The 26,690-nt window shown below is 39.1% G+C and overlaps 2 protein-coding genes across 6 annotated transcripts; both read right to left on the bottom strand.

The window, feature by feature from the left end:
• Positions 1-1,017: 1,017 nt before the first annotated feature.
• On the bottom strand, positions 1,018-11,517 carry patz1 (POZ/BTB and AT hook containing zinc finger 1). Of its 3 annotated transcripts, XM_067373864.1 has the most exons (6): positions 10,008-11,517; positions 9,855-9,918; positions 7,023-7,194; positions 6,517-6,678; positions 4,953-5,162; positions 1,018-3,647 (listed from the first exon to the last, which is right to left on the bottom strand). In XM_067373864.1, the coding sequence occupies exons 1-6, from the start codon at positions 11,189-11,191 to the stop codon at positions 3,184-3,186; spliced, it is 2,256 nt and encodes a 751-aa protein (XP_067229965.1). In that variant the 5' UTR covers positions 11,192-11,517; the 3' UTR covers positions 1,018-3,183. The 3 variants fall into 3 exon arrangements, with proteins under 3 accessions (XP_067229965.1, XP_067229966.1, XP_067229967.1); XM_067373865.1 differs by lacking the exon at positions 4,953-5,162; XM_067373866.1 differs by lacking the exons at positions 4,953-5,162; positions 6,517-6,678.
• Positions 11,518-12,438: 921 nt separating this feature from the next.
• eif4enif1 (eukaryotic translation initiation factor 4E nuclear import factor 1) lies at positions 12,439-25,915 on the bottom strand. Of its 3 annotated transcripts, XM_067373225.1 has the most exons (20): positions 25,858-25,895; positions 25,265-25,349; positions 24,528-24,664; positions 23,024-23,097; positions 21,973-22,100; positions 21,605-21,879; positions 21,321-21,519; positions 21,063-21,223; positions 20,142-20,280; positions 19,070-19,246; positions 18,622-18,893; positions 18,074-18,148; positions 17,620-17,740; positions 17,435-17,505; positions 16,946-17,079; positions 16,553-16,628; positions 16,257-16,386; positions 15,645-15,983; positions 15,318-15,494; positions 12,439-13,545 (listed from the first exon to the last, which is right to left on the bottom strand). In XM_067373225.1, exons 3-20 carry the CDS (start codon positions 24,606-24,608, stop codon positions 13,349-13,351), a joined length of 2,826 nt encoding a protein of 941 aa, XP_067229326.1. In that variant the 5' UTR covers positions 24,609-24,664; positions 25,265-25,349; positions 25,858-25,895; the 3' UTR covers positions 12,439-13,348. The 3 variants fall into 3 exon arrangements, with proteins under 3 accessions (XP_067229326.1, XP_067229327.1, XP_067229328.1); XM_067373226.1 differs by having other exon boundaries at positions 18,074-18,145; positions 25,265-25,915; XM_067373227.1 differs by having other exon boundaries at positions 19,070-19,180; positions 25,265-25,915.
• Positions 25,916-26,690: the final 775 nt, after the last annotated feature.

Raw genomic sequence — 26,690 nt, 5'->3', positions numbered from 1 at the left:
GATGCTTACTTATTATGTATTTTAAATGTTTAGTTATCAATCTAACTTGAGCCATAGTTTGCCGTCTGAAGTTCCCTTTATGACCATTTTTCTACTGGTGTCAAAATTATAATGGTTATAATGACACAATCATGTCAATAGATGGCGTCAATGAGCTAAATAGTTAGTTTAGAAGTTCAAACAAACGGAAATAGAGAGATAAAATGTCAAATTTACTCTGGGTCTAACCTAAGTACTTTTGTGTTGGATTGGTTTTGGGTTAACAACTGTAAGTACTCATTCTCATTGCTAATATTTACACCTATCCTCTGGTCTATCTCCTCCAAGTTGTTTGGACCTCAGAGTGCAGTGCTGAGAGTGAGAGATTCATTTATAATTTCACGTTCTTTTGCCACACTGGTTTTTGGATCATATCCCATTCAGTTCAGCAAACTGATTCGTTCACACACAAAGTTCTAATTTATTTATTATGAACTTCGACCCTGCTGTTCTTACGAGTTCAATTTCCACCTTTTCAAATCTCACTATGTGTGATTTTATGCATTTCCTGAGTATATGCTCATGCACACATTTTCTATAAACTGCAAGCAGTTAACCAATACGAAATAAGGAGTGCTGCTCAGCATTATACAATATTGCACTTGAATAAAATGAGAATATGGTATGGTTAGTTTCAATCAGACAAGCAATAGGAAACAGACTTGACTTTGGAATCCTCATCACGGCAGCAATAATCTTTGCAAATATTCATGCTTGCTGTAGCACAATGTAGTGTCATTTTGCTTTTCCATTAATTTTTTGACCTTTTTACCAAATCATTCTCATTTAATAAGATACATATATATGTTATGATTGGATCAATTTCACCAGTCATAAACATTAAAGTATATAATAATGAAAAACTATACAATTGTTTTCACAGCAGGTTGCCAAAGCCATGCTGTTTTTTCCACAAAATAACCTGGAATAACACAATTATGTGCTCTGAATTGCTCATCACAAGAAAGAAAATTCTCAAATACAATTTTATTTTATACCCATCTCTGTACCAAATAGACAGAGACACAAAAACAGTGTACAAAAACAAACATCAATAGAAAAGTATGCTTATATCCAAATGTCCAAAAATTGATCAACGTTGACATAAATTGCAGAGAAACAACAATTTGTCAGAAAACAAAAGGGTAGAATACCAAACATGTACAAATGTACACTTTTCTATGTGCATGTCTTTATACAAAAGTGTCAATGCAACTCTGTTTGTATATGGTTTTTATAAGATAGGTCCTTTAAATGACAGATTTTTCCTACCCATCGCTGTTCACAATCAGTACTGGGAAGGCACTTTGCAACATACAAATATACAAATACACAAGCAAGAAAACAAACAAAAAATGTTTCCAGTGATGTAATAAGCCAGAACACCATACAAGACAAACAAATAACAACAATAAAATAACTGAACAATTCCCTACAACTTCAAATTTGTAAATAAATAAGGGCTGCAAATATTCAGATCACACTTATTGGGCAGACAATGATTGTTACTATTAGAAACTTAAAATTCCAAATCAATTAACAGACTTTATGATCTGATATTAGCAATGATCTGCAAAGACCTGCAGGTTTTCCGATGCTCAGATCAGTCTGGTTCAGATTGAACAAGTTTAACAACTACACATGACAATGAAAAAAAAAAAAAAGAAAAAAAAAAAAAAAAGTGTACATTATGTTATTGATAGCATAAATCATGAGTGACCGCTTGCAACACCTCTGCAACATTATACAAACTGCCATTCCAAATACTCCAAATAAGTTCACGGTACATTATACTAATAACCTGCAGGGTAAAATAATAGGAAAGGTAACCAGCATCAACACTGCATTTAGAGTAAGAGGAACAGGCAAACACACACCCAATTACTTGCATAATAATAAAGACACAACAAAGGTATGGATTTGTCAGTATCAACATAAAACAATTCTCTTAAAACATACTCTTCCAAAATGGAAAAGAAAAAATCCATTCATTCAACAAGGCCAAGGAAAATTCCTATATACAAGTTTATGTTCTCATAAACTAACATAATTGGCCATACATATATACATATTTGTTGTATATATATATATATATATGAATGTTACACATCGTGTATATGACTTTAAGTTAAGAAGGAATGTACTGAACAACTAAGAAAAACTCTGATATATTAAAAAAAGATTAGAAAGCCCTCTGTTTATATTACATTCTAGAGATAAAGGACATTGGAGAGACTGCAGCATTCACACATGTACTCAACACATTCGTCATCACTCTCATGCTGTCCTCCTGTCGGCTGCATGATTCAAGAAGAAAATAGCACGTTACAACAAAACTCAATATATACCTTTTTGTAAAGGAGACTTGGACACCGGTATCAATAAGTTAATAAAATATATTCTTTGCTTCTTGCTATATCTTACAGTGAAACCTGAAATTGGTCCCTGTTGGACAATAAAAACTGACATACTTTTTGTGACCCCAAACAATCAGTCTCCGCACAATCAATGATAAACAAAGAAACAAACCACAAAAAAAAAATAAAATAAAATAAAAAAAATTACTGAGATAACAGCCATTATAGGCCTGAAGTTTTAAAGGATTTAAATCCATTTAAATATTTGTCAAAGTAATTCATTGAGGAAAAGACTAAAACATTTAAGTTTTATAACTAGTTGCTGTAGGTTTGCACAACAGTTGCACAAATGAGTCCATCTCAATGTTTTCTGATTGTAAAAACTTTAGTCTGGACACGAATAACCTAGAGGTACATTCTGAAAATGTTTAGGGCATCGGTTTGTCTTTTAAAGCAAAAATAATCCTCAACCACATGAAAGACACATGTGATAAACAATACATGTTAAAAGTAAGATTCCTCCCCCCTCCCTCAGGATAGACCTATGAAATTTAGGATTTGTCGAAAGTGGAATAAACAGATTAGCTGCTTCACACCAAGATGGAATCAAAATGGCATCCATGATGGCAAAGTCAAAACAATAACATAACACGCAAAAAAAAAAAAAAAAAAAAAAAAAGTAGTCTACATATGGCGTCAAGGAGAATGAAACAACAGACTAAACTCGCAGTTATCAAAGGTTTGGTTGTCCAATAAGGTTATAAGAAATGTTTGCATTTCAAAGGGGTCATTTCTCCCCTAAACCCATTCCACTGCTGCCCATCTCAGAGTCCACTAGTGAAGAGGCAAAGGCTGATTGGACGATCTGAAAGCCAAAGGATTCAAGAAGTGACATATTCTGCTGGGGGGAAAAGGGTGAGCCGAGATCACCGAGACCGGAGCTGGCTGCAGCGCGTTTCTTATGAACCCGGTGATGGTGCTTGTTGAGGTAAGACTTTGTGCGGAAGGTCTGGCCGCATTCGCCGCAGGCAAACTTCTTTTCGTGGTCTGTTTTTTGAATGTCTTTGGATCCCCCTGGCGAGGTTACTGCGTCTTCAGGTTGGCCGTTGAAGATGAACGATGTCACCTCCATTTCTTCTCCCTCAACTTTGTGTTCAGCCTTGAGGTCCGTTCCATTGGAGAGGTCACCAAAAACTGCATCCGATCCATCAGAATCCTGATGGGGGCATTTCCCAGCATTCTCCTGCCCGTCTGAGGTAAACACAGAGTGGGGAAGGGGATATCAGGGAAGGAGGGGGACAGAGAGAAATATAGGAAGAGAGAAGGAGCCTCACATTAAGCAACATGTCTAAAAATAAAAATATTTCCTTTATACCTGAACCCTCACGACCACAACTACATGTGATAACTTGTTTGAGTTCAAAAACAGATTGGCTATCTATTACTGATCATTATGTTGCAGCTTTTGTGCCGTTATACTTTCTGTAATAAGGGAAATTGCATCCTATTTTGTACAATAATTTACAGAAACAATAATATCTTAATATTTCAGTCCACCGAGTACCTCTAGGCTCTAGAGCAGTGGCACTAAACCTTAGTTCAGGAGCAAAAAAGACAAATTCCTTTTGTTTTCAATAATGCCATCTGAATGCATACTAAATATTATAGTGTCAATTTAAATTGATCTTAAAGGGATAATTCACCCCAAAATTAAAATTCTGTCATCAATTGCTCACCATATGTCATTCCAAACCTTCTTTGGAACACAAAAGAAGATATTTAGCAAAACCGGGAACCAAACAACATTGGAGCCCACTGACTTCCGCAGTATGGACAAGAAAAACACGGAGACATTTCTCAAAATATATTTTATGTTCTACAAAAGATAGAAAGTCATACAGTTTGGAACAACGTGAGGGTGAGTATATGATGACAGAATGTTCTTTTTGGGTGAACTATCCCTTTAAAAAAACTGAGATTTCATTACCACAAATTAGACACTCACTTTCCCCATTCCAATCAACAACCATGAAAAATTGAGTCCCAACTCTACTCCGCTCCGAATGATCGGAGCTTAACTTTTTCCACATGCATGTTAATGAAATTTAGCCTGAACTAGCTAACTAGGTCTTAAGTCTTAAAGTCTTATAAGCAACAAGTTGAGTACCAAGGCTCTAGAGTTCTCTCTAACTCCATTGTACCATTTTTGACTTGCATTTCAAATTCCAGTCAGATACAGTACATTTTATGCACCCTACTAAGATTAAATGCAGTCCAGTTCTTCTAAAGTACAAATTATAGACAAGAGGTCAGAAGTGGGTGCTGTTAAGGCAAACGGATGAAAATCAAGCAGCACTGAGGACCACCAGACAAAAAGCATGAGCAAAATACAGACAAAGCCAATTATTAGGTAAGAAATGAAATCAGACCAATATCTTACTAATAAAGTCAACCATACTTTGCAGATATTTGCACCAAGCTTATCAGTTTTAACATCCAGTCATCCACAGTTCTTTAGCTCACCACATTGCCACCCTCCTAACAGCACGTACTGACCTGTAAGAGGCCCATGAAGTGGAAACCCTGGTGCTCCAGAAGAGCGGCACTCCCAGAAATAGGGAGTTGGACCTGGCTTGCCCAGGAGCAGCTCAGGCTGCAGGCCCAGGGCCGGAGGCACAGGCTGGGGTAGAACTGGCCCAGTTAGCCCCCGAAAAGACCCCTCTGTCTCAGGAAAGGTAACCTGGAGTCGGCGACTGGTGCAAAGGTCTACACCGCCAGTAACCGCCCCAAGAGGTAAGGGATAGAGGAAAAGACAGAGAGGCCAAGGGGGACAATTCGTAGTCAATACAGTCAGATGACCACTAGCTTCACATCAGTTCAGAAATTGTGAAAATTGTTTTGTTCAAAGCTAAGATGACAAAAATAAATTTGAATGAATCTTTTTCTTTCATTACATGCCAAGCCAGCAGCTCAATGATACTGTTGGAGTGATACTGTAATGACAATTCTGCACTGATGTAAAGTTAATGATGCCTTTCTGATGTATTTCTGCATTAGTTGTCGTATATCAACTGCCAAAACCTTAAAGCTTGTATTACAAGATCAAAATAAATGTATAAAAATAAATAAATCTTCCTCCCTATTCTAGTGAATCTACAGTTAACATCAAGAAAAAAATGGAATTTTCAGAATTCTTGTCATCACCAATACATTACCAAGGAATCGTAAATATTGTAGGACACTTAAACAACGGATGTTCCCCATCGTGTCCAATAAGGATATTCCCCAATCACAGGCTGCTGGATTTTATGGCAATAAATGTTTGAAAAAGGTCCATTAAATCCACAGAAACAATGCACAGCGTGTACATGTGCACTTATATGTGGACATGCATGAATGAAGGCTCAAATAACGCTTGCATTATGCCAGCACTTGATGGAGATGATAGTAAGCGACACACAGAATGGGACATGTGGCCATGCTAAATTGGTCAGCAGCAATGTAAGTGACTAGCAGACAAATCTGATTGATAGGGCTGCAACTATTTCTCTAAATGCAGTTTATTTAAACAAAGACAACTAATTTGGTTTCCTTTTCATGTTTTGCCTGCAAATAAAATATTTTCTTTAAGAAGAAGCTTACATAACCTGAATAACAAACTTTGAATTTACATCTGGCATAGCGGCGGTTTTCATCAAAAACACTGAAGCTTGCAAAACTACAAGGACTTCTACATATGCAATACTTAATCAGGTATCATTACTTTTACGCATTTTGGTTGCCATTTTTCAAAACTCAGTTGAGCTAAAGAAACTCTTCCTTAACTTTCCCCAAAAGTGAAGCAGAACCCATGCTTTCAGCAACAAACATCCTTTCTTATCCACCGAGAGAAAAGTCCCAAAAGATGGTGCAATATAAATCAGAAAGGCCTAATTTTTAACAACATATCCCTGATTTGCTGCAAAGTAATTTTGCAATAAAGATGAAAGATGCGCAGCGCTACAATCTGTGTTTGCGGGTGAGTTTTTATGCAAGCAGGTGCAGCATCTGATAAGCAGAAGTGAAAAAGACAGCAAGTGAGCGAGCAACAATTTGACGCTGTGGGGAGAGGCTAGCTTGCCTTCCACTGCGCACTGGCGTCCTGAGTGGTAGGGGGCGCCGTTGTGCATCTGTGGTCTGTTGGTGCGTGGTTCAGGGAACTGATGTGCTGCAGAGGAAGGGAGCATGGACGAGCTGTGGTGCGTTTTTACGTGCACCTTTAAGTAGGAGGCAGTAGAAAAACCTGAGACCATCGGAAGAACAAGTAGGAAAAACAAATAAAAACAATAAAACAAAAAAACAGAACAATACTCAGTCTGATAATCAGATTTTTAGAAGAATAATATAAATTATAAGCCACAAACCTTTTCAATACTACTATGTAAAACTTGAGCATTTTTCCCAGTTTTCTGCATTTATAAATAAGCCAATCAGTTTTCGAGAGTCTAAACTAACTTACTAAGGATGGTGTCAGTAGCAATAAAAACATGGATCATTAGTTGGGTATTTTGTACACACAAGTTTCACTGTTTATTTAAGCAACATCCTTATAAAATTAGTTATTTTCAATGCATGTTTGACCAGTACCTTTGTTGCATATTCCACAGAAGTTATGAGGTCCTTCACTGTGTTTTTTCAAGTGGTCAGTCATGTAGGCAGCCCGGAGGAATTTCCCACACACTTGACATGGTATCTTATCTTCATGGCATGCCAGGTGCGACCTCAGGCGATCTCGTGTTGCGAAGGATGCGTTGCAAATCTGAGACATTTCAAGATATGGTTTATAAGCATTTTCCGAGAGATCGTTTTTATGGGAGTGTCATTGCAACCATAAGGTTGATTTAAAGGAGGAATTTACTCAAATTCTTCTGCCATCATTTTCTTACTCCCGTGTCATCCTAAAACCTGACTTTCTTTGTTGTGTTTAACACAGAAAGTTAAGATAAAGAATTTCCTGGCCACTCTTGTCCATAAAATGAACACGAATGAAACCTTGGCTGTCAAGCTCCAAAACAAGTCTTTTGATTATATTACAGCTTGAAGAACAAACAAAAATTTCAAGTCACCATGAAATCAAAATGAACATTTATTTTTATGAACATCTTATTTTTTCCATGTGCTCTTGTAATCTTGAATCGATTTACTCCCCCTCCCCCTTGCAACAACATCTCTTCTCTGATGATGTGCCAAGGGAAAAGGACTGGCCAATAATCCATAACTTACACGAAAACAGTAATTTGTAAATGACAAATCCAATAAATGTCCAGTGGACAAAATGAAGTCCCACCCTGCATTTTTTCCTTGTTCAAGAAGCCGTTTCACTGGGATATACATCACAGTAGGATAGAAAAGATGATCTCAATTTCCGTTTCATGACAATTTTAGGTCATTATTTACTGATTATCATTATCTGCAGCAAGTTGCTACCCACTGTGCCCATCAGTATTTACATGCACTTAAAAAAAAAAAAAAAAAAAAAAAAAAAAAAAGTATTCCAGTCAGACTAAAGCAATAATTTGTTTCTGACTGAAATCATGTGGGTCAGGTTTTTGCGAAGTTGAACTATCAAACTTCAGTAATTCAACTGTACTTCGGCTTCATCCAACATGTAACTTATACATGTTAAAGGAATAGTTCACCCAGAAGTCATTACTTACTCCCCCTCAAGTTGTTCCAACCTGTATAAATTTCTTCTGCTGTAAACAAAGGAAGATATTTGGAAGAATGTTTGTAACAAAGCAGATCTCGCCATACTATGAAAGTAAATAGGGGGTGAGATCTGCCTAGTTACAAACATTCTTCCAAATATCTTCCTTTGTGTAGATACAAAGGAATTTATATAGGTTTGGAACAACTTGAGTGCAAGTTAATGACAGAATTTAAATTTTTTGGTGAACTATCCCGTTAATCTGATTACAATTGGTCTTGCCGTCATGTGTATGCTCCAAACAAAGACCAAAAGAGGTGACATGCAACCATTTCATCCTTGTAAACCTGCTGTAGCTTGCATATGACTTTAAAGGTGCCGTAGAACGTCTTTTCAAAAGATGTAATATAAGTCTAAGGTGTCCCCTGAATGTGTCTGAAGTTTCAGCTCAAAATACCCCATAGATTTTTTTTTAACTGCCTTTTTTGGGGCTTCATTAACTATGCACCGATTCAGGCTGCGCGGCCCCTTTAAATCTCTCGCTCCCTGCCCTCCCGAGCTCTCGACTTTAAGTGCAGTTATACAGCGCATAAACAAAGTTCACACAGCTAATATAACCCTCAAATGGATCTTTACAAGATGTTCGTCATTCATGCTGCATGCATACGTCGATTCATGTGAGTATAGTATTTATTTGGATGTTTAAATTTGATTCTGAATGAGTTTGAGGCTATATGCTCTGTGGCTGATGGGCTAAAGCTAACATTACACTCTGTTGGACAGATTTATAAAGAATGAAGATGTGTTTATGAATTATACAGACTGCAAGTGTTTAAAAATTTAAATAGTGACGGCTCGTCTCTGCGAATACAGTAATAAATGATGGTAACTTTAACCACATTTAACAGTACATTAGCAACATGCTAACGAAACATTTAGAAAGACAATTTACAAATATCACTAAAAATATCATGTAATCATGGATCATGTCAGTTATTATTGCTCCATCTGCCATTTTTCACTATTGCTTACCTAGTCTGATGATTCAGCTGTGCACAGATCCAGACGTTAATACTGGCTGCCCTTGTGTAATGCCTTGAACATGGGCTGGCATATGCAAATATTGGGGTCATGCATATTAATGATCCCGACTGTTACGTAACAGTCGGTGTTATGTTGAAATTCGCCTGTTTTCCGGAGGTCTTTTAAACAAATGAGATTTATATAAGAAGGAGGAAACAATGGAGTTTGAGACTCACTGTATGTCTTTTCCATGTACTGAACTCTTGTTATTCAACTATGCCGAGGTGAATTCAATTTTTGAATCTAGGGCACCTTTAAGTTAAATGAACTTGAGAACCTGAACAATCATATTTGTGAATGAATAACAGACCAGAATGAATAACAGACCAGATTTGTAAACTGGTTCAACTGATTCACTCAAATGAAAGATAGGTTCAGGTCTCAAAGCAAGCTAGGGCAAATTATTCACATAAAAAAAATACTATAATTAAAATTTTGGCCCGTTTATCACAAAAAATATTAAGCTATCATCTGGCTTCATAAGTTATATGGACCACATTGTTCTTATTTTATGGTGCTTTTTGTCGTTTTGGAGCTTGACATCCGCAGTCCTCAGTCAATCCTTAGGCTACATAGAAAAGAGTGGCTGAGATATAATCTAGAAATTTCTGTTCCATGGATGAAAGAAAGCCATACCGTTTTAGAACATAAAAATAAATGAGTAAACAATAAAGTTCAGTATTTCTCACCTGACACTTGTGAGGTCTTTCTGTGGTGTGCACCTGTTTAATATGTCCATTCAGATGGTCTGGCCTACAAAAACACCACAAACCATTTATGAAAAACACAAATATAAATGATGTAATTTTTAAACAAACGTACCTATAACTGACTGTACTCACCTGGAGAAACCCTTCCCGCAGCTTTGACAGACATAGGGCTTACCCACCGAGCCGTCGTGAGACCGCACATGGTAAGACATCCTATCCTTGCGTTTGAAGCGCAGCCCGCACACCGGGCACGCATACGGTTTCTCGCCCGAATGTGACAGCTTGTGCCGGTTCAGATGGTAGACGTCTCGGAAGACCTTCCCGCATAGATCACACGCGACGTGTCGTCTCGTCCTCTCGCGTTTACGGTTGTCCGTCGGCAGTCCGTTTTCCTGAAACCTCGCCTGGGAATGAGTGATCATCGTCGGTCCGTCCACTGCAACCAGCTCCGCTCCGGAGCTCACACCGCCGGTGAACGTCCCGTGCTGAGTCTCGTGGTTTCTCAACTGCACGTCGTCGGGAAAGATCTTGCCACAAACCCCGCACGAGAAAATGCCCTCGACTTCGTTTTGAGCAGCGCTATTATTGTAGGAGATCGGCACTGTTGTGGGCTCTTTTTTGGGTCTCCCTCTGCCTCGCTTGGAGCCGTCGCTGTTGAGGTGGCTGCTGGGAAACTCCAACGGGGAAACCGCTAAGTGTTCGGCCGCTTGTGCGCCGGGAGCGGCCGGCTGCGAACTGTTACTCGGCTGCGTCGGATCGGCACTGTCGCTGTCATTGTTGTCGGTAAACACGGCGCCGTTGGACACGCTCCCGTTTGACATGTCCACGGGCAGGGGGTATGACAGCTGCTCCGCGGCCCTGAACAGGCTGTGCTCGCCTCCTCGAGACGGAGGCACGAGGATCTGCACGTTGGATTGTTTGATGACCTCCTGACAGATCTCGATGACAGATCGCATGAGCAGAAACTTCGCCGCGGTCATCAGCTCCGGGAAGCACTCCAGGCGCACCACGATCTTGGAGGTGTACGCGAAGTCCAGGATGTCTCGGAAAACTTTGGGGCTGATCGTGTGCATCTCCAGCTCCTTACCTTGGCCGTCGTCTTCCGTCTGACAGCTGAACACCGACTCGAAATACTCGCTGCACGCGGCCAACACCGCTTTGTGCGCGGGGAAGCTCTCCTCTCCGACGCGCAAGATAACATCACAAAACCTGCCTCCATCTTTTCTCTGGCTGTTGAGGTTGTGTAGCATCTCGGCGCTGTGTTTGCTCACCTGGTACGTGTAGGAGGAATTCCACGGCTGTTCTGTCCTCTCCATGCCGCCTTCATTCAACAACCGAGCCTAACGCATACGACGGAAGAGGTAGACGAACACAAACGGATGGCAAACACCCAATAAACAGAAGCACTCAGCAGCGACCACCACTCCTCGCCTTTTTAGCATCTAACATGTTAGCAGGGGGAAAAATGGCAGCCCCCCAGCTTCCTGTGAACTTTGACCTTTGTTTAAAGGGAGGGGGGTGTCGTCCGCGTTTAATATTTTCGGTTTTTACAGTTTAATCCATTACTTTAATTCAAAGAGAAAGCGCAGATACTATCCACACACCAAAACTGAAGTTTGCTGGATGCATGGTGTCCGTCTTCCTGGTTCGCAGCGTTATGAATTCACATCCTTGTTTTCCAGTGAGCCCCCTCCCCCAAATGTACGCCAGACACTGAATACATGACAGCAGACTGCCTCTTTCTCTTCTTTTAGACACTGTAACCACTCAGAAAAAATATAGCCTATTGTAAATATGAACGAAATTCAGTGAACAGGGAAAACTCCTTTGAACGGACACTAGCCCTAGAGAGCTGCTCTCCTGAACTGGTAATGTTCAGATCAAGCACAAAAACACAATAGAGAAGGCAACTGTGGACTGTACGTTGGCTTTGCTCTGTGTCTGTCAATCAGATTTACAATCCTTTAAGGAAACTTTACATTTAAAAATGCATAGATGCTTATATAAACCTGGTTTCACACCACAATATTTAGTTTGAGTTCAGATTTTTCTCCTTGGGTTGTAAATCCAAATATCTTCCTCTTTAAATAAAAAAAAAAAAAATAATAAGTATAAATAAGTATAATTGAATAAACCTGCACCAACTCATTAGGTTTCATTCATTATCCAACAAGGATGTTGGATGTGAAAATCACCAAAGACAAAAAAAAAAAAAGTTTGCGCAGGAAAGAAAAACACCACCTGGCCAAGTGTCCATGAGATAAGCTATGGAAGTATGGCGAGGGGAGTATGGCTTGAAGCAAATGTGCAAAGTTATTAAATTCTGCAATGTTCACTGTTACATTTGGAATTTTGTAAATATACCTTGCAAGAATAGAGTAACATGACTGTCCAGTTACACTTGAATATGAATGACCTAGGGCATAATAGCTTCATAAAAATATACATAGATCCATTCAATGCAGAGGATTTGTTCCAACTCAACCATCTGAAAAGTACACTTCTACCAGGCAGACAATTTAATACCTTGAAATCAATGAGTCAGAAATGCATTTATGTGAATGATTTTTTTTTTTATTTAATTTTTTTTTAATATATTTATTAACTATTTGTGCTTCTTAAATTAATAGCACATTACTTAATTGCCAACCCCTGCCACCCTAAAACAAATGTGATTCAGAGCAGTGCTTCTCATACATCGACTAAGAAGACTGGCTAGAGGAAGGATGGGAGGGTTTTTTCTTAAAAAAAAAAAAAAGAAAAAAAAAAAAAAAAGGAAACAAAGGCACAACTAGCATTCACTTCTTGGGGTGGAAGAGTGTCCCCACTTGCAGAACATTCTGACTTAAATATTCCAGCAAAAGTTTCAAGGGCATGTATCTCCAAATCAGGGATGCATTAAATCGCTACAGACGTGGACATCTTTCCAACAAAGCAGCCATCAGCAGTGCCACCCTTTCCTACACAGATGAACCTTCGATGGGAAACATGGAACATTGTGCAGACATTGTGACGGGGCAAAAAATAAGCAACTTTTTGGTTCCTCGACAGCAGGATAACCTTCCCCACAAAGTCAGAAAAAAAAAAAAAAAAAAAAAAAAAAAACTATGTACAAGGTGGAAAAAGAAAATCAATTCCCATAATCTGTACAATTCAGGCCTATACATTATTTACTTTCTTTACTGCAAAAACTGAATTCAAAACAAACTGCGAGAAACTACATTACTTTTTGTGACAAAAGCAGCAGGAAAAAAACATGTCTTTTCCCTTTTTTTGCTCTCAACTTTAGGCCTTTTCACAAAAAAAAAAAAAAAAAAAAGCAACTGCAAGGGTTTCAGACAGAGCACAGAAAAATAGACAAGGCTCTGACATATGTACATAATGGTAGAAATAAAAGTTCACATCTCTCCAACTAGAGGGTAGTGGGGAAGGGATGTCTTGCGTCGCTCCTGCTGACTGGTCACAGGATATCATCACTGGCGGAACTCTAGCTCATCAACACTGATTACTTTAGTAGAAGGCATGGAAGGGAGCGGCTGCTGCAGCACGTCTGAACCAAACCACTTGGCCAGGCCCAGAGGAGGGCTTCCACCTCTTCGCTGGGAATGGTTTGTCCGATGGGGACCGTGGCTCTGTGACTGGATGCCTCCTGATGGAGCCACATGCAGATCTGTGAACGAAACAAAAATGTTCAAACCACACACACACACAAAAAAAAAAAAAAAAAAAAAAAAAAAGGTATGTTTATGTATTTATACACACTTTCAACAAGAATGAATTAAATTGATCAAAAGTGACAGTAAACAAACACTTAGAAGTGCTACAAAAGATTGCTTTCAAATAACCATCCATATTACGCAGCAAATCATCATAAAAGACTGATTTCTGAATGATCATATTACACTGAAATCTGTAGTAGTTGCATGAACAAATTCAGCTTTGCGGTCACAGGAATAAGTTACATTTTAACATTGAAAATTTTAAATTCTAATAATATTTAAATTTAAAGTTAATTTTTATTGCATTTTTGATCAAATAAATAAAGCCTTGGTGAGCATTAAAAAAAAAAAAAAATAATAATAATAATAATAATAATAATAATAATAATAATAATAATAATGATTTAAACCAGTCTAAGGCTGTTTACATCTGGGATTAAAGGCCCCGATATACTTCAAACGAAAATCGAAGAACGAACTAATGTGACAATTTCGAACAAAATCAGGCCAAAGCCAAGTTCATTTTGTGTTCTTTTTGGAAGTTCGAAACAGCTTGCCAAAGCGAACTTTTGGGAAAAGTTCACTTCAGCTGCAAAACACCTTCATACTACCATTGGTCAGTGATAACGTAATAGGAGGTGTGCACCGAGGCTCCGCCTTCATTGTGGCTATCCAGCGTGTTCATGTTTTCACCTGCGGAGATCTTACCTCAACAAACTCTACAGATAAGACTTCCACGCAAATTAAGTTGTGCTTCTGATAAAATGAGGAACTGACACTGTTTTTCATGTTTGATACTGTAAAGCTGCTTGCTTTTAAGCAATCTATTGAATAAAGTGCTATATAAATACGTGACGTGACTGGAGTGCTGATTTGCAGAGCTCATGCTAACACGTTATGATCAGACGCTTTTCTTAAGCCTTCTATGAAAATGCTTGCAGTTCTCATTTTTGTTGTGTTTATTTTGTTACTGAATAAAGTGTACAGCAAATATTTACATATTCATCTAACCGTCGATCTCAGCAGTGTGGGCGGAGTCAGATGTTCAATTACAGTATATTGTTGCTCACGCATTTCGAACTTCGTTTTACTCCTAAACGAAGAAAAAAAGAACGTTTGAAGTATATCTGGGCCTTAAGATGCATTTTGGTCGATCAGATCACAAGTAGACTGCGCTAAACAGGTGTAAAACGTTTTGAGCTTGTCCACTTTTGACCACTTACAGAGGTAGTGGAAAATGCATTCGACTGGATTTCTTTCATAGTGTAGACACTCATGTGGTCAAAAGTGTTCAAACGGCCGCTAAAGACTGCCTACTGACACAAACATTATCTATTATTTCTGTTTTCTAACATGCACTTACAGTGTTCAGAATGGCCTTGCGCCTGTCAGAACAGAAACGAAAGCTGCTGCTCTATATTTTTCTGGTCGTTCCCGGCGCATTCATATGTAAACTGCGAAAGCTTATTTAGTCCATTAGATCAAAAGATATGAAAAAAAATAAAATAAAATAAAAAAAAATTACATTTACCCTCCCATAGACCCTCCCCTTGAAGTAATCAGGACAGAAGTAGTCGAAATTGGACAAGAGACCGATTAAAACACCAAGTGTAAATGGGTATTTCTCCCTCGTTTACTTGTGATCTGACCGACCAAACTGCATCTTAATGCTAGGTGTAAAAAGGGCCTAACAGGAATTCTAAAACACTGGGACTGTACTTACTGGGTCTCTGCTGTTGTTGAAGCTGTTGCTGCATGACTGCTAACTGCACGTGCGTTCCTGCGGCTCTAGGGGCCATAAGCGGATGTCCTGCAGGACCAAGGGGATACAGAGGCTGCCCTAAGAGGGCTGGGGGCAGTCCCTGAAGCTGAGAGAGATCTACAGCCTGAGGGAACATGCCTGTTCATGCAGAAAAAGAACAAATTCACCATTTACTGTTTTCCAGTTACAAACGGGTTTGAACAAAGAAAAAGTGTAATTCCTCATGTCCAGCAAAGAGTCTTTTTTTTCTAGGCCTTTTAGAGATCTACTGAAGTCACACAAACCAACCTGTTTGTAATAATGTGGGTCCAAGCTGTTGAGGCTGAATACCCTGAGCCAGCATCCTCTGCATCACACCGGGGTGAAGCTGGGGTGGGGGTCTGACCAAGGGGACGTGGGGAAGCAGAGGAACTGGATACATCTGGGGTCTTGGAAAGGGTGAAGAGGGCCCTGGGGATAACATGGTGGGAGTGTGGTGGCCAGTTGTTGAAGGAGGCCTGGGTCGGTCTGGGTCTTTACTATGACGATTCTGAGCAGGAACGGGGGTGGAGCATGCCTTTACCCCACCAGTCTGAGGACCACTGGTGTCCACATCTTCCAGAAAGGAACTGGGTGATGGGGGCCCATCTATAAATGAAAAGAGATGGCTTTAGGCAAAGGAAAAAAAAAAAAAAAAAAAAAAGTGTCTGGTTGTTAATGATTTTCTATGCAGATTCACTCCCCTACAAATTCACCTCCATTTTAGAATGATTAATTCTTTCCAAATAAAGCTATTCTTCTGGTGAAACCGTTTTCATATCACAATATGTATAAAAAATAAATAAAAAGCAGAAAAACAAGTTATCGAAACAAAATATTCCACCCTGCTCCTGTTTTTTTTGTGTATGTATCATTTCATACCCTCCTGTGAGTTATGAGAGTTCACAGTCTCCTCCTTGCTTCCTGGCCTACTCCCAGGATCATCTCGACTTTTCTCTTTTGACTCATACATTTTTTTGATCACAGAGGTGGGAGTGAAGGATGGAGACAACTGCAGCAGAGAGGAAAAATTTAAATGACCTTGTGTTTGGTTTATGTTCATTTAAAGTACTTCATACAGCTTTATGGAGCCATTAAAAGTTAAGTTGACAAATACAACAGATGCATGATCAAATGCCTCCATGACAGTTAAATTAAAAGCCATAGATTTGACTGACCACACTAGTAACTGTATTGCCAGGTGAGGTCCGGCCAGGAAGGTGAGGTCCAGGTGAACGGTTCATCCTGGTTTGTCTACAAAACAAGATTCAGATGCAAATAAAACTAACACTGTACACAATATTATCAGCCCATTCATTTGGACTGAGTAATAACAGTCATTTATGTTAATAAATGCATAAAAGCAGGATTCATATCTGGGTAAGACATCCATTTGTTTGCTTGCTTTAGTTACAGCTTTTAAAACTACAAATAGTCATTCTTATCTTGTATCAGACTGAGACTGAGTATTAAGAGACATCTTGGTGATTCAAAAGGCTGATAGCATTAGAAGGGCTTGCTTTGGCACAATCAGCCTGTGACCTGCTATGGTCTTGGATAATCGAAATTACCTGTTGCGAAACGCCTTATCGTGAGCCTGTTTGTTGTAGGCTTGTTGGTACTGTGAGCGATTAAAAACTGCCAGATCCTGCTGAAACAAAGCTTCCAGATTGGCCTGGTCCACTCCCATTGGCAAAGCTCTCATCTAAAAATAAGGAATTCATCTCTGATTAACAAATCATGCAAAACCAAGGACATACTATTGTACGTTTTATTGTCACTCTTATGTTAACAGCCTTTACTCTCAGAGTAATCATTCCAGGAAACCCCAAAATGTAGATTCACAATAAATATCATTAGATGTACATTTAATAATGTCATGAATTGTGATTTATGTATTTTGATATATTCAGATATGAATGTCTGATAATGAATGAATCAAAAAATGCATACCTGGACTGAATTTTAACATGCATTCTTTTATTTAAAAAAAACAAAAAAACACATGGGCACATTAAATAAAAAACATTAAATATCTGCCCATAGTATTGGAATTTTACCTGTTGTGTATTCCTGGCCCTATGCAAGTCTGGAATTTGATCCAGCATAGTTTGTGGACCAGCAGGAAATCCTGAGATTCAACAAAAGATAAGGAGCATGAATTTCATTTGTTTAAATGTTATGCCATGTTTCATATTAGACATCCTTCGGTTGGATTAAATCAATAACATTTAACTCCTCTCACCTGGCGCTGGTGGCATGCCTGGGAAAAAGTCCTGTAGAGGGGCTCTCTGTGGGAAGAGTGGAGGAGAAGCACGGTGGTGTATAGGAGCAGGAACAGGGCCGTGAGGGCCAACCAACAACTCCTAAAGCACAAAATCACAATATCTTACGTTCTTTGTCAACACCCATAACTTTAATAGGACACTTTTACTAACACTTATATCTTGCTCTTATTGCGCAAGCAAAGTAACCTGCTTCAGCTCCACTATCAGTGAAAGCTGATATTACTTCAATTTGCCAGCTTTTAAAAAGAAATTGATGTGTGCTTGAACTTCTGGTTATGCATTACTAACAGTTTACTTCATTTGTTACAGTAGTTTACAGACAGTCATTGTACTTGATGTCATAAGTATAAATTAGGTAACAGAACTAACAAAGAATGTCTTCAACAATGAAAAGGGTAAGAATTTGATCACCTGAAAAATGTTTTTCTGCTGAGAGGCTGGTACCGGTGCCTCTGATAAGGACACAAGAGCAGGATCCACTGACTGCTGAAAACAAAAGCAGAAAAGTGTTATTTGCAGTCTGAACCAGACAAAAACAGATCGGATAGTATGCATGCCATTTGGTCCATCACGTTTTGTTAGCTAACGTCACAAACACTGATGGCGTCTACATCATACCAGCTTTTAAAAACATAGCATGTAACAAAAAAAAAAAAAAAAAAAAGAGGATACACCAAGTCATGCATGCAAAAGTTCACTGACTAGTCAGCCAAAACTGCCAAACACAAATTTATGCCCATCACTAGTCAGAATAAACCAATACTCATTTACTACCCCAGACCAACTAGCAAGTAAATGCACTGGATTGAGTTGCATGCAAAGCCCACTGAGGCGGGTAATACTTGGGCGTAACAAGCGAAGCAACCAATGCATGCATTTCATTCTCACATGCAGCTTTACCTGAAGCTGGACAACATGCAGCAAGCGCTTACAAAATCATGCAAACATAACATACTTACATTGCTCCCGCTGGCTTTGGGGTGAGTGGGCAGGGTTCCACTTGCCTTCATGGTGCTCACTAACTTATTAAATGCAGACATGTCAGGGTCTCGTGGTCGTGACGCAGCCCCAGTTCCTCCCGTGAGAGCCTCTTCCAGGTGCTCTGCCATAAAGGGAGTTCCCCCACCTCCACTGGACTGTCTTTGTGGTAATGGAGCTGGGTCAGGTTGCACCTTCAGTGCCTTCAGACTCCCCTCCACCTCTTCCAGAGACAACACCACCCCAGAGTTTGCTATAAGAGGGCAGATAGAAAAGGGTAAAATAATTTTTTTTTTTATAATTATAAAATTTTATGATGGGAAATTTGACATTGAGTTAATGGGCAGCACGCCACAGACACTACCTATATAAAGAGGTGTGTGCGTTTATGTTCTAGCTAAATAGTCAATTATACTGGATGCTACTCACTGCTCTCCTTTAGGTGAGCCTTGTTGACATTCAGGCTGGACAGTAAAGGTTTTAGGTCAATATTGGCTTTATGCAGCAGCTCCAATATGTCCACCTTCTCCTTGCGTTCCACTGAAGAAATGGGGGTGAAGTACAAAGATGTACCCTGATTCAGAGCTCCAGTATGAGGATCGAGACCTGACACAAAATATCCCAGTAAAGATCTTTCTCTGTACCAATTTCAATACTATAGCAAAACATATTGGAACTTTTGGGAACTAAAAATCTATTCAGATCTATTTTGACAGACTTTTGTCCTGTCTGTTACTATGGTTATCACGGTGTCAAACAACAGTTTCAGATTCCATCTTGAATGTAAAGTTGCTACTCCCAAAACTGTGTACATTTAGCAAAAAAAAAAAGAAAAGAAAAAAAAAACACACCAATTGTGAATGGTTTATATGCAGATAGCAAAGAAAGGAGTGCTCCCTTTATAAATCACTGAACCGGTCCATCACTTCAGTTTAGTGCAAGCTCAGGGAGTTCTGCACTCTTGTGAAAACTCCTTATACAATCAATGCACTCAGGTGTTTTGAGCAGCATCGAGCAGATTCTGACCAACTTAAACAACGCTGCAAAAACACATTAAGGCCAATTCACACCACATTGACAGACGGCAACAGTTTGTTGGGTTTTGTACCATGGTTGCGTCTCGTGTCGTGGATAAAGCAAACAGACTGAACAGTTTATACAAACACTTTCATTTTGACTAGACAAGATTGTAATAAACAGCAACTGAACGTTTACCATGTATATTAAAAAAAAAAAAAAAAAAAAAAAAGGCTTTTGAAGCTATTGGTGTGTAAAATTGGGGTGTAAAATTAATGGTTTTAATTTAATACAAAATTAAAAGCAAAACAGTGATCTGATAATGAGAGTTAAATAGAGAAAAAATAAAAATAGATTTACAGTAACAGACTACTTTTAAAAAAATATGCATCAGCCAGAAATGTCCATGTTGGTGCAAACCTAATTCACAGCAAGGTGAGCAACCTTGAAAAACCAGGTGAAGAGAACAATAGGAAATAGTTACATGCTAGTCTCTCCAACTCCTCATGCGGTGTGGAACGTAGACTGCTGGAGCGGCTGCCGGAAGGACTTCTGTTACTGGAGAACCAGCGGCTGAAACGACTGGCCATGACCGGACCCTCTGCAAGAACATCTTCAATCATCTGCAAGGAAAGAAAGAGGAACCCTTGTTTAAACTGTTATAGCACAGAAGCAAGAAACGGTCATGGGGACTGGATGACACTTACGTGAAGAGTGTCTGCAGACTGCTTAGCGCAATGAGGTGACAAATGGGCAATGTGGAGCACTGTACGTTTCATTTACCCCCCAAAAAATTCAAAACTAATTGGCACAACCAAAATGTGCAGCCAATATACTCCTTACAAGTCAGATGGGCATAAATTTGCATTTCATTGAGCTTTCTGTATAACAACTTGAAATCCAACAAATAGCTTGATGCCACACAAACAAATAATTTCACACTTCTTTACACCAAAGCCATCAGCAGCAACATATGAACCATAAACAGTCCTGCTGAACCATTCTGCAACCACCAAATAACCACATAAAAGCACCTACTACTTGAATTGGTGTAACATTTAAGTTACTGACAAGTGAGGTGACAAAGATTATATACAATCACATTAGGAGACATCAAAATAGCTGCAATACAAATCTGGCCAGAACATGACTACTACTAAAGAGATAAATGTAAAAAGAGTAGTACAGAGCAGAAAAAAAAAGGCTTAGATTAAGTAAAGAGAATAGTATAGACTAATAAAAAGTGCTTAGAAAGTAACTAATAACCACATCATCTGATGGACCAAACATTTGTCAAAACCCCCAAAAAACCTTGTGATTTGTTGTCTATTACTTCTCCCTTTAAGACAAGCCAGCTATTTTGTGCCCATCACCCTTGAAGCATGCAGTGCTCCCCATATCTTACCGAAGCCAGGCCAGGCATGGTCTTTTCAAGATTGAAGAACTCATTGAAGTCAAATTCTCCAGGGGTTTGCTCAGGAAGAACCTCAGCATGTGGAACCTCTTGATCAGCTCCTGACTCTTGAACTACTTCAGGGTCCTCAGAGAGACCGCCATTACATTCAACTGTAGGTGTGGAAGATTGAAAAACAAAAATGAGTACGCCGACAGATGCACAGAAGCATTTCTTAAGCGTTTGTCGTTACACTTGTACTGTACATGCCTTCTTTAAAAGAATCTGGCTTCTTCCTGGAACGTTTGGTCCTCCGTTTATCATCCTCCAAGATCTTGTCATCAAAGCCAATAAGCTCAATGGTCTCAGACTGACTAGTGGGTCCACCCGAGAACCACTCTGGCTCCTCTTCTGCATAGGAGTCATTTCTTCTTCTCTCACTGAACACTCTTTTGTCTCCAAAGTCTCTCTGTAGTAGAACACAGAACATTTTTATACTTTGAACAATGCAACAGCAAAAAAAAGCCTTTGCTTTCTAGTCCATAGCACAATACCCTAAATCTCTTGTCCTTAAAGTCACGCTCTCTGTCTCGCTCCCTCTCCTTGTCAACCCGTGCGTCCCTCTCAAATACACGTGAGGACATGATGCGGCCACTCCCTATGCGACGCGCTCCCCCCAAACGGAGAGACTCATTCTCTTTGTTCTCCAGAGGGCTGATGGGGCGGCGAGGGAGGGCAGTGGGTGCCACTTGACAACCACCGCCAAAACTACGACGCTGCGGACTAAGAACCACCTCCAGATCATCATCTTTTACACGTTCCCGAGGATCTAGGGACAGCAAAGTTAATTTAGGTTTGGGAAAAACAAAAGGTTTAGACAGTCAAATAACTAAATGCAAGGACCAAGCTCTTTCCCAATTACCTGCAATTCTGCGTTTTAGTGGAACTCTATCCTCTGCATAATCTTTCTTGTATCCTTCTGCTGGACAGCTGTTTTCTGAAGAGGGATATAGTGAGGCATGCCATTTTTCAGGGTCCCAGACCCCATCACTATGAAGAAAACAGTACCGTTAGCACATACAAGGCTTAGGTTTTCAAGCTCATTTAAAACATCAGTCAGTAACATGACACTAAGAGTATTCAAACAAAGGAGTAGTGTTGTCAAAAGTACCGACTTCGGTACCTATCGGTACTGAAATTTTAAAAATGTGACGCTTTGAGCGCTGTTAAGCGGGTTCATAAACATCTCTGATTGGCCATTGTTTTGCCATGCTCATCGGATATGCCTGTGATTGGCTACAATGATCAACGCGTGGGAGCATTTGAAAGCACACGGAAGTGTTTGAATTTGAAAGCGTTTTGAATGTGGGAGCGCGAGCGATTGAAAGCAGGTGTCTAACAGTGGACCAATCCATGATAGACGCCTGCTTTCGAGCGCTCCCTTGTGTATCTGTTCAAGCGCTTAGTGAAGAAATTAATTGAGGACTATTTACAACGTTTTTACAGCGTTGAAGCCTATCACAGACATATCCGATGAGCCGTGAAAACAACGGCCAATCAGAGAGGTTTACGGATCCACTCAACAGCGCTCAAAGCGTCACATTTTTTTAATTTCAGTACCGACTAGGTACCAAAGTCGGTACTTTTGACAACACTACAAAGGAGTGTGGTAAATGAACCAATACTGGAAAGTTTATTTTATTTTTTAATATACAGCAATTGCACTGCGCATGTGTCAAACTCGTCCATCCCTGGTTTAGTATTCTTTGAAAGCTGTGTGGACAACTGTTTGCGAGACTGAGCGGAACGTGGAAAATCAAGTATATCCAGGCCTTTAGGTATAAGGGAGGATATGCAGCAGGAACCAAATATACCACTGATGTCCTTTTCCTATAATCTTCTTGCAAGATATGGTGCCACGTTCATAATTATTCAAACCGAATTTGCAAACAAACACTAAATAAAAGATTCACCTGTCATATTTCTCTGAAAGACACTCTGGCCTCTCATTGGAAATTGGCAATTCTTTGATTTCCATAAGCTCTTCCTGCAAAAACAGAGTTGATTATTAGCATGACAGAACTGAACAAAAGTTCCTGATTTGTATAAAAAATAAAAATAGGGTGCTTTCACACTAACACTTCTGTCTCCTGCATTGTTACATGGCAACAGGGGATAAACAGATGTTGCTTAATGACACAAATGTAAAACGTGGTTCGAGCCCCAAATTTACAGAGTGAACAGAGCAGGGGAGCACCTGAGTTTAGATATCAAACAAAGTGTGAAAGCACCCTTGAAATCGGCATGAGACGCATGCAAAATTCACCCCAACAATTTTCAAAATGCATGTTATAGACCTTATTGTGAGCAAATCATCCATGCCCTTTTTTTGACCTTGTATTGTTTAATCAAATTATCATAACTGGACCTTCGGGTGAAAATAGACTTCTCTCTGGTGACGTATGCCAGACATCTCCAATCATTTGGGCTACATCTGAAATTGCATGCGTCCTTACTATATACTAGGCGAAACACAGTATGTGACAAAAGATGCAAGTCCAAATTCACAATACTCATAAAGGAGTAAGCCAAAAAGTACCCAGACGACCTACTTCTTCCGACCAGATTCTGACGTGTGCATATGACAGTGTTGCGCCATATACCGGTACTAGAAACGTACTGCAATACCCTGCTATTAAAAATGTTACAGTTCTACATTTTATTAGTACCTGTACTTTAAGAATGACAGCATTCTAAAAAGAGCCATATTTCACGGTTTACATACACACATCCCTATCCCAACCTGTTCCAAATTGTGAAAGGTTAACAAATGTGATTGATAATGTGTTTTTTAAAATTTATAAAACAATGTGATTTAAGTTATGTCATTATTCAATTACTTTTTTCTTTTTTTAGCCATGGTATCGATTCAATATTGGTATTGCAATATTTATGTAATATAATATGTTCTCGTGACAAGACTAGCATACGATGGACACGCAACTATTCTATGAGGCCACAGGAGAGGATTTGTGAATGGCAGTGAAGTGGCGCAACTGATGCTGGTAGGTCACATGATAATGACAACATGGCGAATGTAGAGAATATAGAACACACTTTTTAGCGGTTGTGAAGTAATTATTTAAAATAAGTACCTACTTAAGAGAGTATGTGATTTCAGACACTGCCTTAGTCTGCTTAAACCCAGCACCTGCAAGTTAGCTTGCAGAAGTAAATATCCGTTTATACTTCCGTTTTACTGTGCCTTTAAAACCTAGTTTCATTATATCATCTTTTAGAAGGTAGAACATTTAAAGCTCTAAATGTTAAGGGGGTCGCACACCGGACGCGTAGCTCGGCGCCGCGCCACCTCTTTAAAATTCGAACACATTGTTTTCAGTATGTGTTCACACTATAATACTAAAAGATCAAGGCAAATGTGTTTCTCATAAAATGCCTCTTATGGATTGTTCTCACCTTGGTATACCTATAGGCAGAGGTCACTACTGAGTCCTTCACTGTGTCCACCATGTTTTCACCATTTTCGTCCTTCTCCATGACTCAGGTGGGTGGTCAAACTGATGTGAAGCCCCAATATCAGACACTCTGGGCACCTGTGAATGAGATTCTATAGCATTATTTAAACTGCCATGTCAGTCTAGTGTACCTTTATTTGGATGATGCCAAATTTATACTGAAAAAGTGGCACAGAAGTGCTTCTGAAGTGGCATTTAGGTGAATTGGGTCAGAACAGACAATTTAGTGGCTTTTATGTGGCACTGCATCTTTACACTGAATATTTAGAAGGCACAAAGCAGCCTTAGTGGCTGGGAAAGATGCCTTAGAATACTACAAAATACATTAAACTAGCTATCCAGATCAAAATCGGTGAGTAATTGAGTACTTATACAAATACGATGCAAGCATTTTAGGCAGGATATATTATCTTAATGTCTATGGGAGCATCAGATTAAAATTTAACTTCAATCTATTTTAAGGAGGATTCAAAGTTGTCGGGATTTAAAATGATCAAGTAAATGTCTGGCTCCTGTGTAATCTGAGTAGCTGTTGTATTAGCAAATGACGAGGCAGACAGCAAACAAACTGCAGAATACTAATCAGCCTAACGCAGGACATTAAGCTACAATCCCTCACAAGAAGAACGAGTCTGTTTGGAAAACCAAGCCGTTTTCTCGGTATATTGATGAACTCACCTGATATTTGAAACGGTGTCAGAACACCTCCTCTCTCCCCGCCTGGATACCTCAGTTAGCTTCTGGCTACCTGTCCTATACCAAACTACAAGAGATGCTGCAGTCAGTCCAGATTTCAGGCAGGACGCAGATGAAGCTTCCTGCTTAAAAAATAAAGTGTCTCGGTCGACAATCTTGACAGGAGATTCGGGTATCGCCTGTCAATCCAGATTTAATAGCTAATTGACAGAGAAGCATTTCATTAGCAAACCGGCTAAACTCAACAAGCCGACGCCGAGGATTTTCTTCAGTTCTTATGGACAAACGGCTCTATTTGTATCATTTCCGTTTTTTAATTTAAATTTTGGCTTATTTCTCCTTTGGGTTTTTTCGTGAGAGCGAAAATTTTCAAAAATATACGTGTTTGTTTATTTTTAAGCTAGTGAGTCGGGTTAGCAGGCTAGGAAACTTATTAACAATCATAAAGCTGCACGACGCACATAAAAAAGCGCGTCACCACACTAAAGCTCACATATATTAGGACCAATTCTGGTAGATAACAGGGTTCTACCACTTAATTAAAGCTTGTAGTCCGACTCCAACAATCAATGTACCTCGGGGTACTTTCTCTGAGCTCTCTCTTTCGTCTCTGTTCAGTCGCAGAGCGGCGAATTTCTTCAGATCTCTGACTGGTTCTGAGAGAGGCCCCAATCAAGGATTATATAGTGTCTAATCACGCCTTCTTTAAAGTTTCAAGAAACCAACACTTATATTTGATTGTAATTTCACATTTATTAACACAGAACACCACACTGTGTGGTTAGAAGTGTGTATTTTAGACAACAGCGTTGACAAGAGTCATTATAAAATTTTAGCGCAAGAATACATTTCAGGCAATCAACGTGGCCACCCATTGTAAATTGTAGTCACGTGACAGGATTTAAAACGTTTTGTTGCGTCGCTTGATTTTTTAACTTAATTTCTACGATATAAACGATAAAATGTAAAATATTTTGACTGATGCCAAAGTGTTAAAAAAGTTAAAAAGTTAAAACTGTTTTTATCCAATTCAACATGTATAGTCAAGATGGTGTCTGTTTATTTTATTTGTCACACACAAGTAATACGTAGGTATTGAAGTTTTCTTAATTTCATAAAACAGTATTTGAATAAAGTACAAATTTAATAAGAAAAATGTCAGTATTGTAAATAAAAAGAATAAGATTCAAATATAATAAAAATGAACAAATAAAACAGACTCTCTCCTTTATAATGTTATATAATTAACAATGATAACAAATATTAAATAAGAAAAATGCAAAATATAAACATTTGCCTGGATACAAATTATATTACCAGTGTAATAATTTGAGTGAAAAGTTTAAAAGTGTTCACCCACACACTCCCAAGGTAAAAGATAGTGAATTCCTGAATACATTTCCAAGGT

Source organism: Chanodichthys erythropterus, chromosome 21, assembly GCF_024489055.1.
Source record: "Chanodichthys erythropterus isolate Z2021 chromosome 21, ASM2448905v1, whole genome shotgun sequence".
Taxonomy (NCBI): Eukaryota; Metazoa; Chordata; class Actinopteri; order Cypriniformes; family Xenocyprididae; genus Chanodichthys; species Chanodichthys erythropterus.
This window is presented reverse-complemented; position numbering and strand designations above follow the sequence as displayed.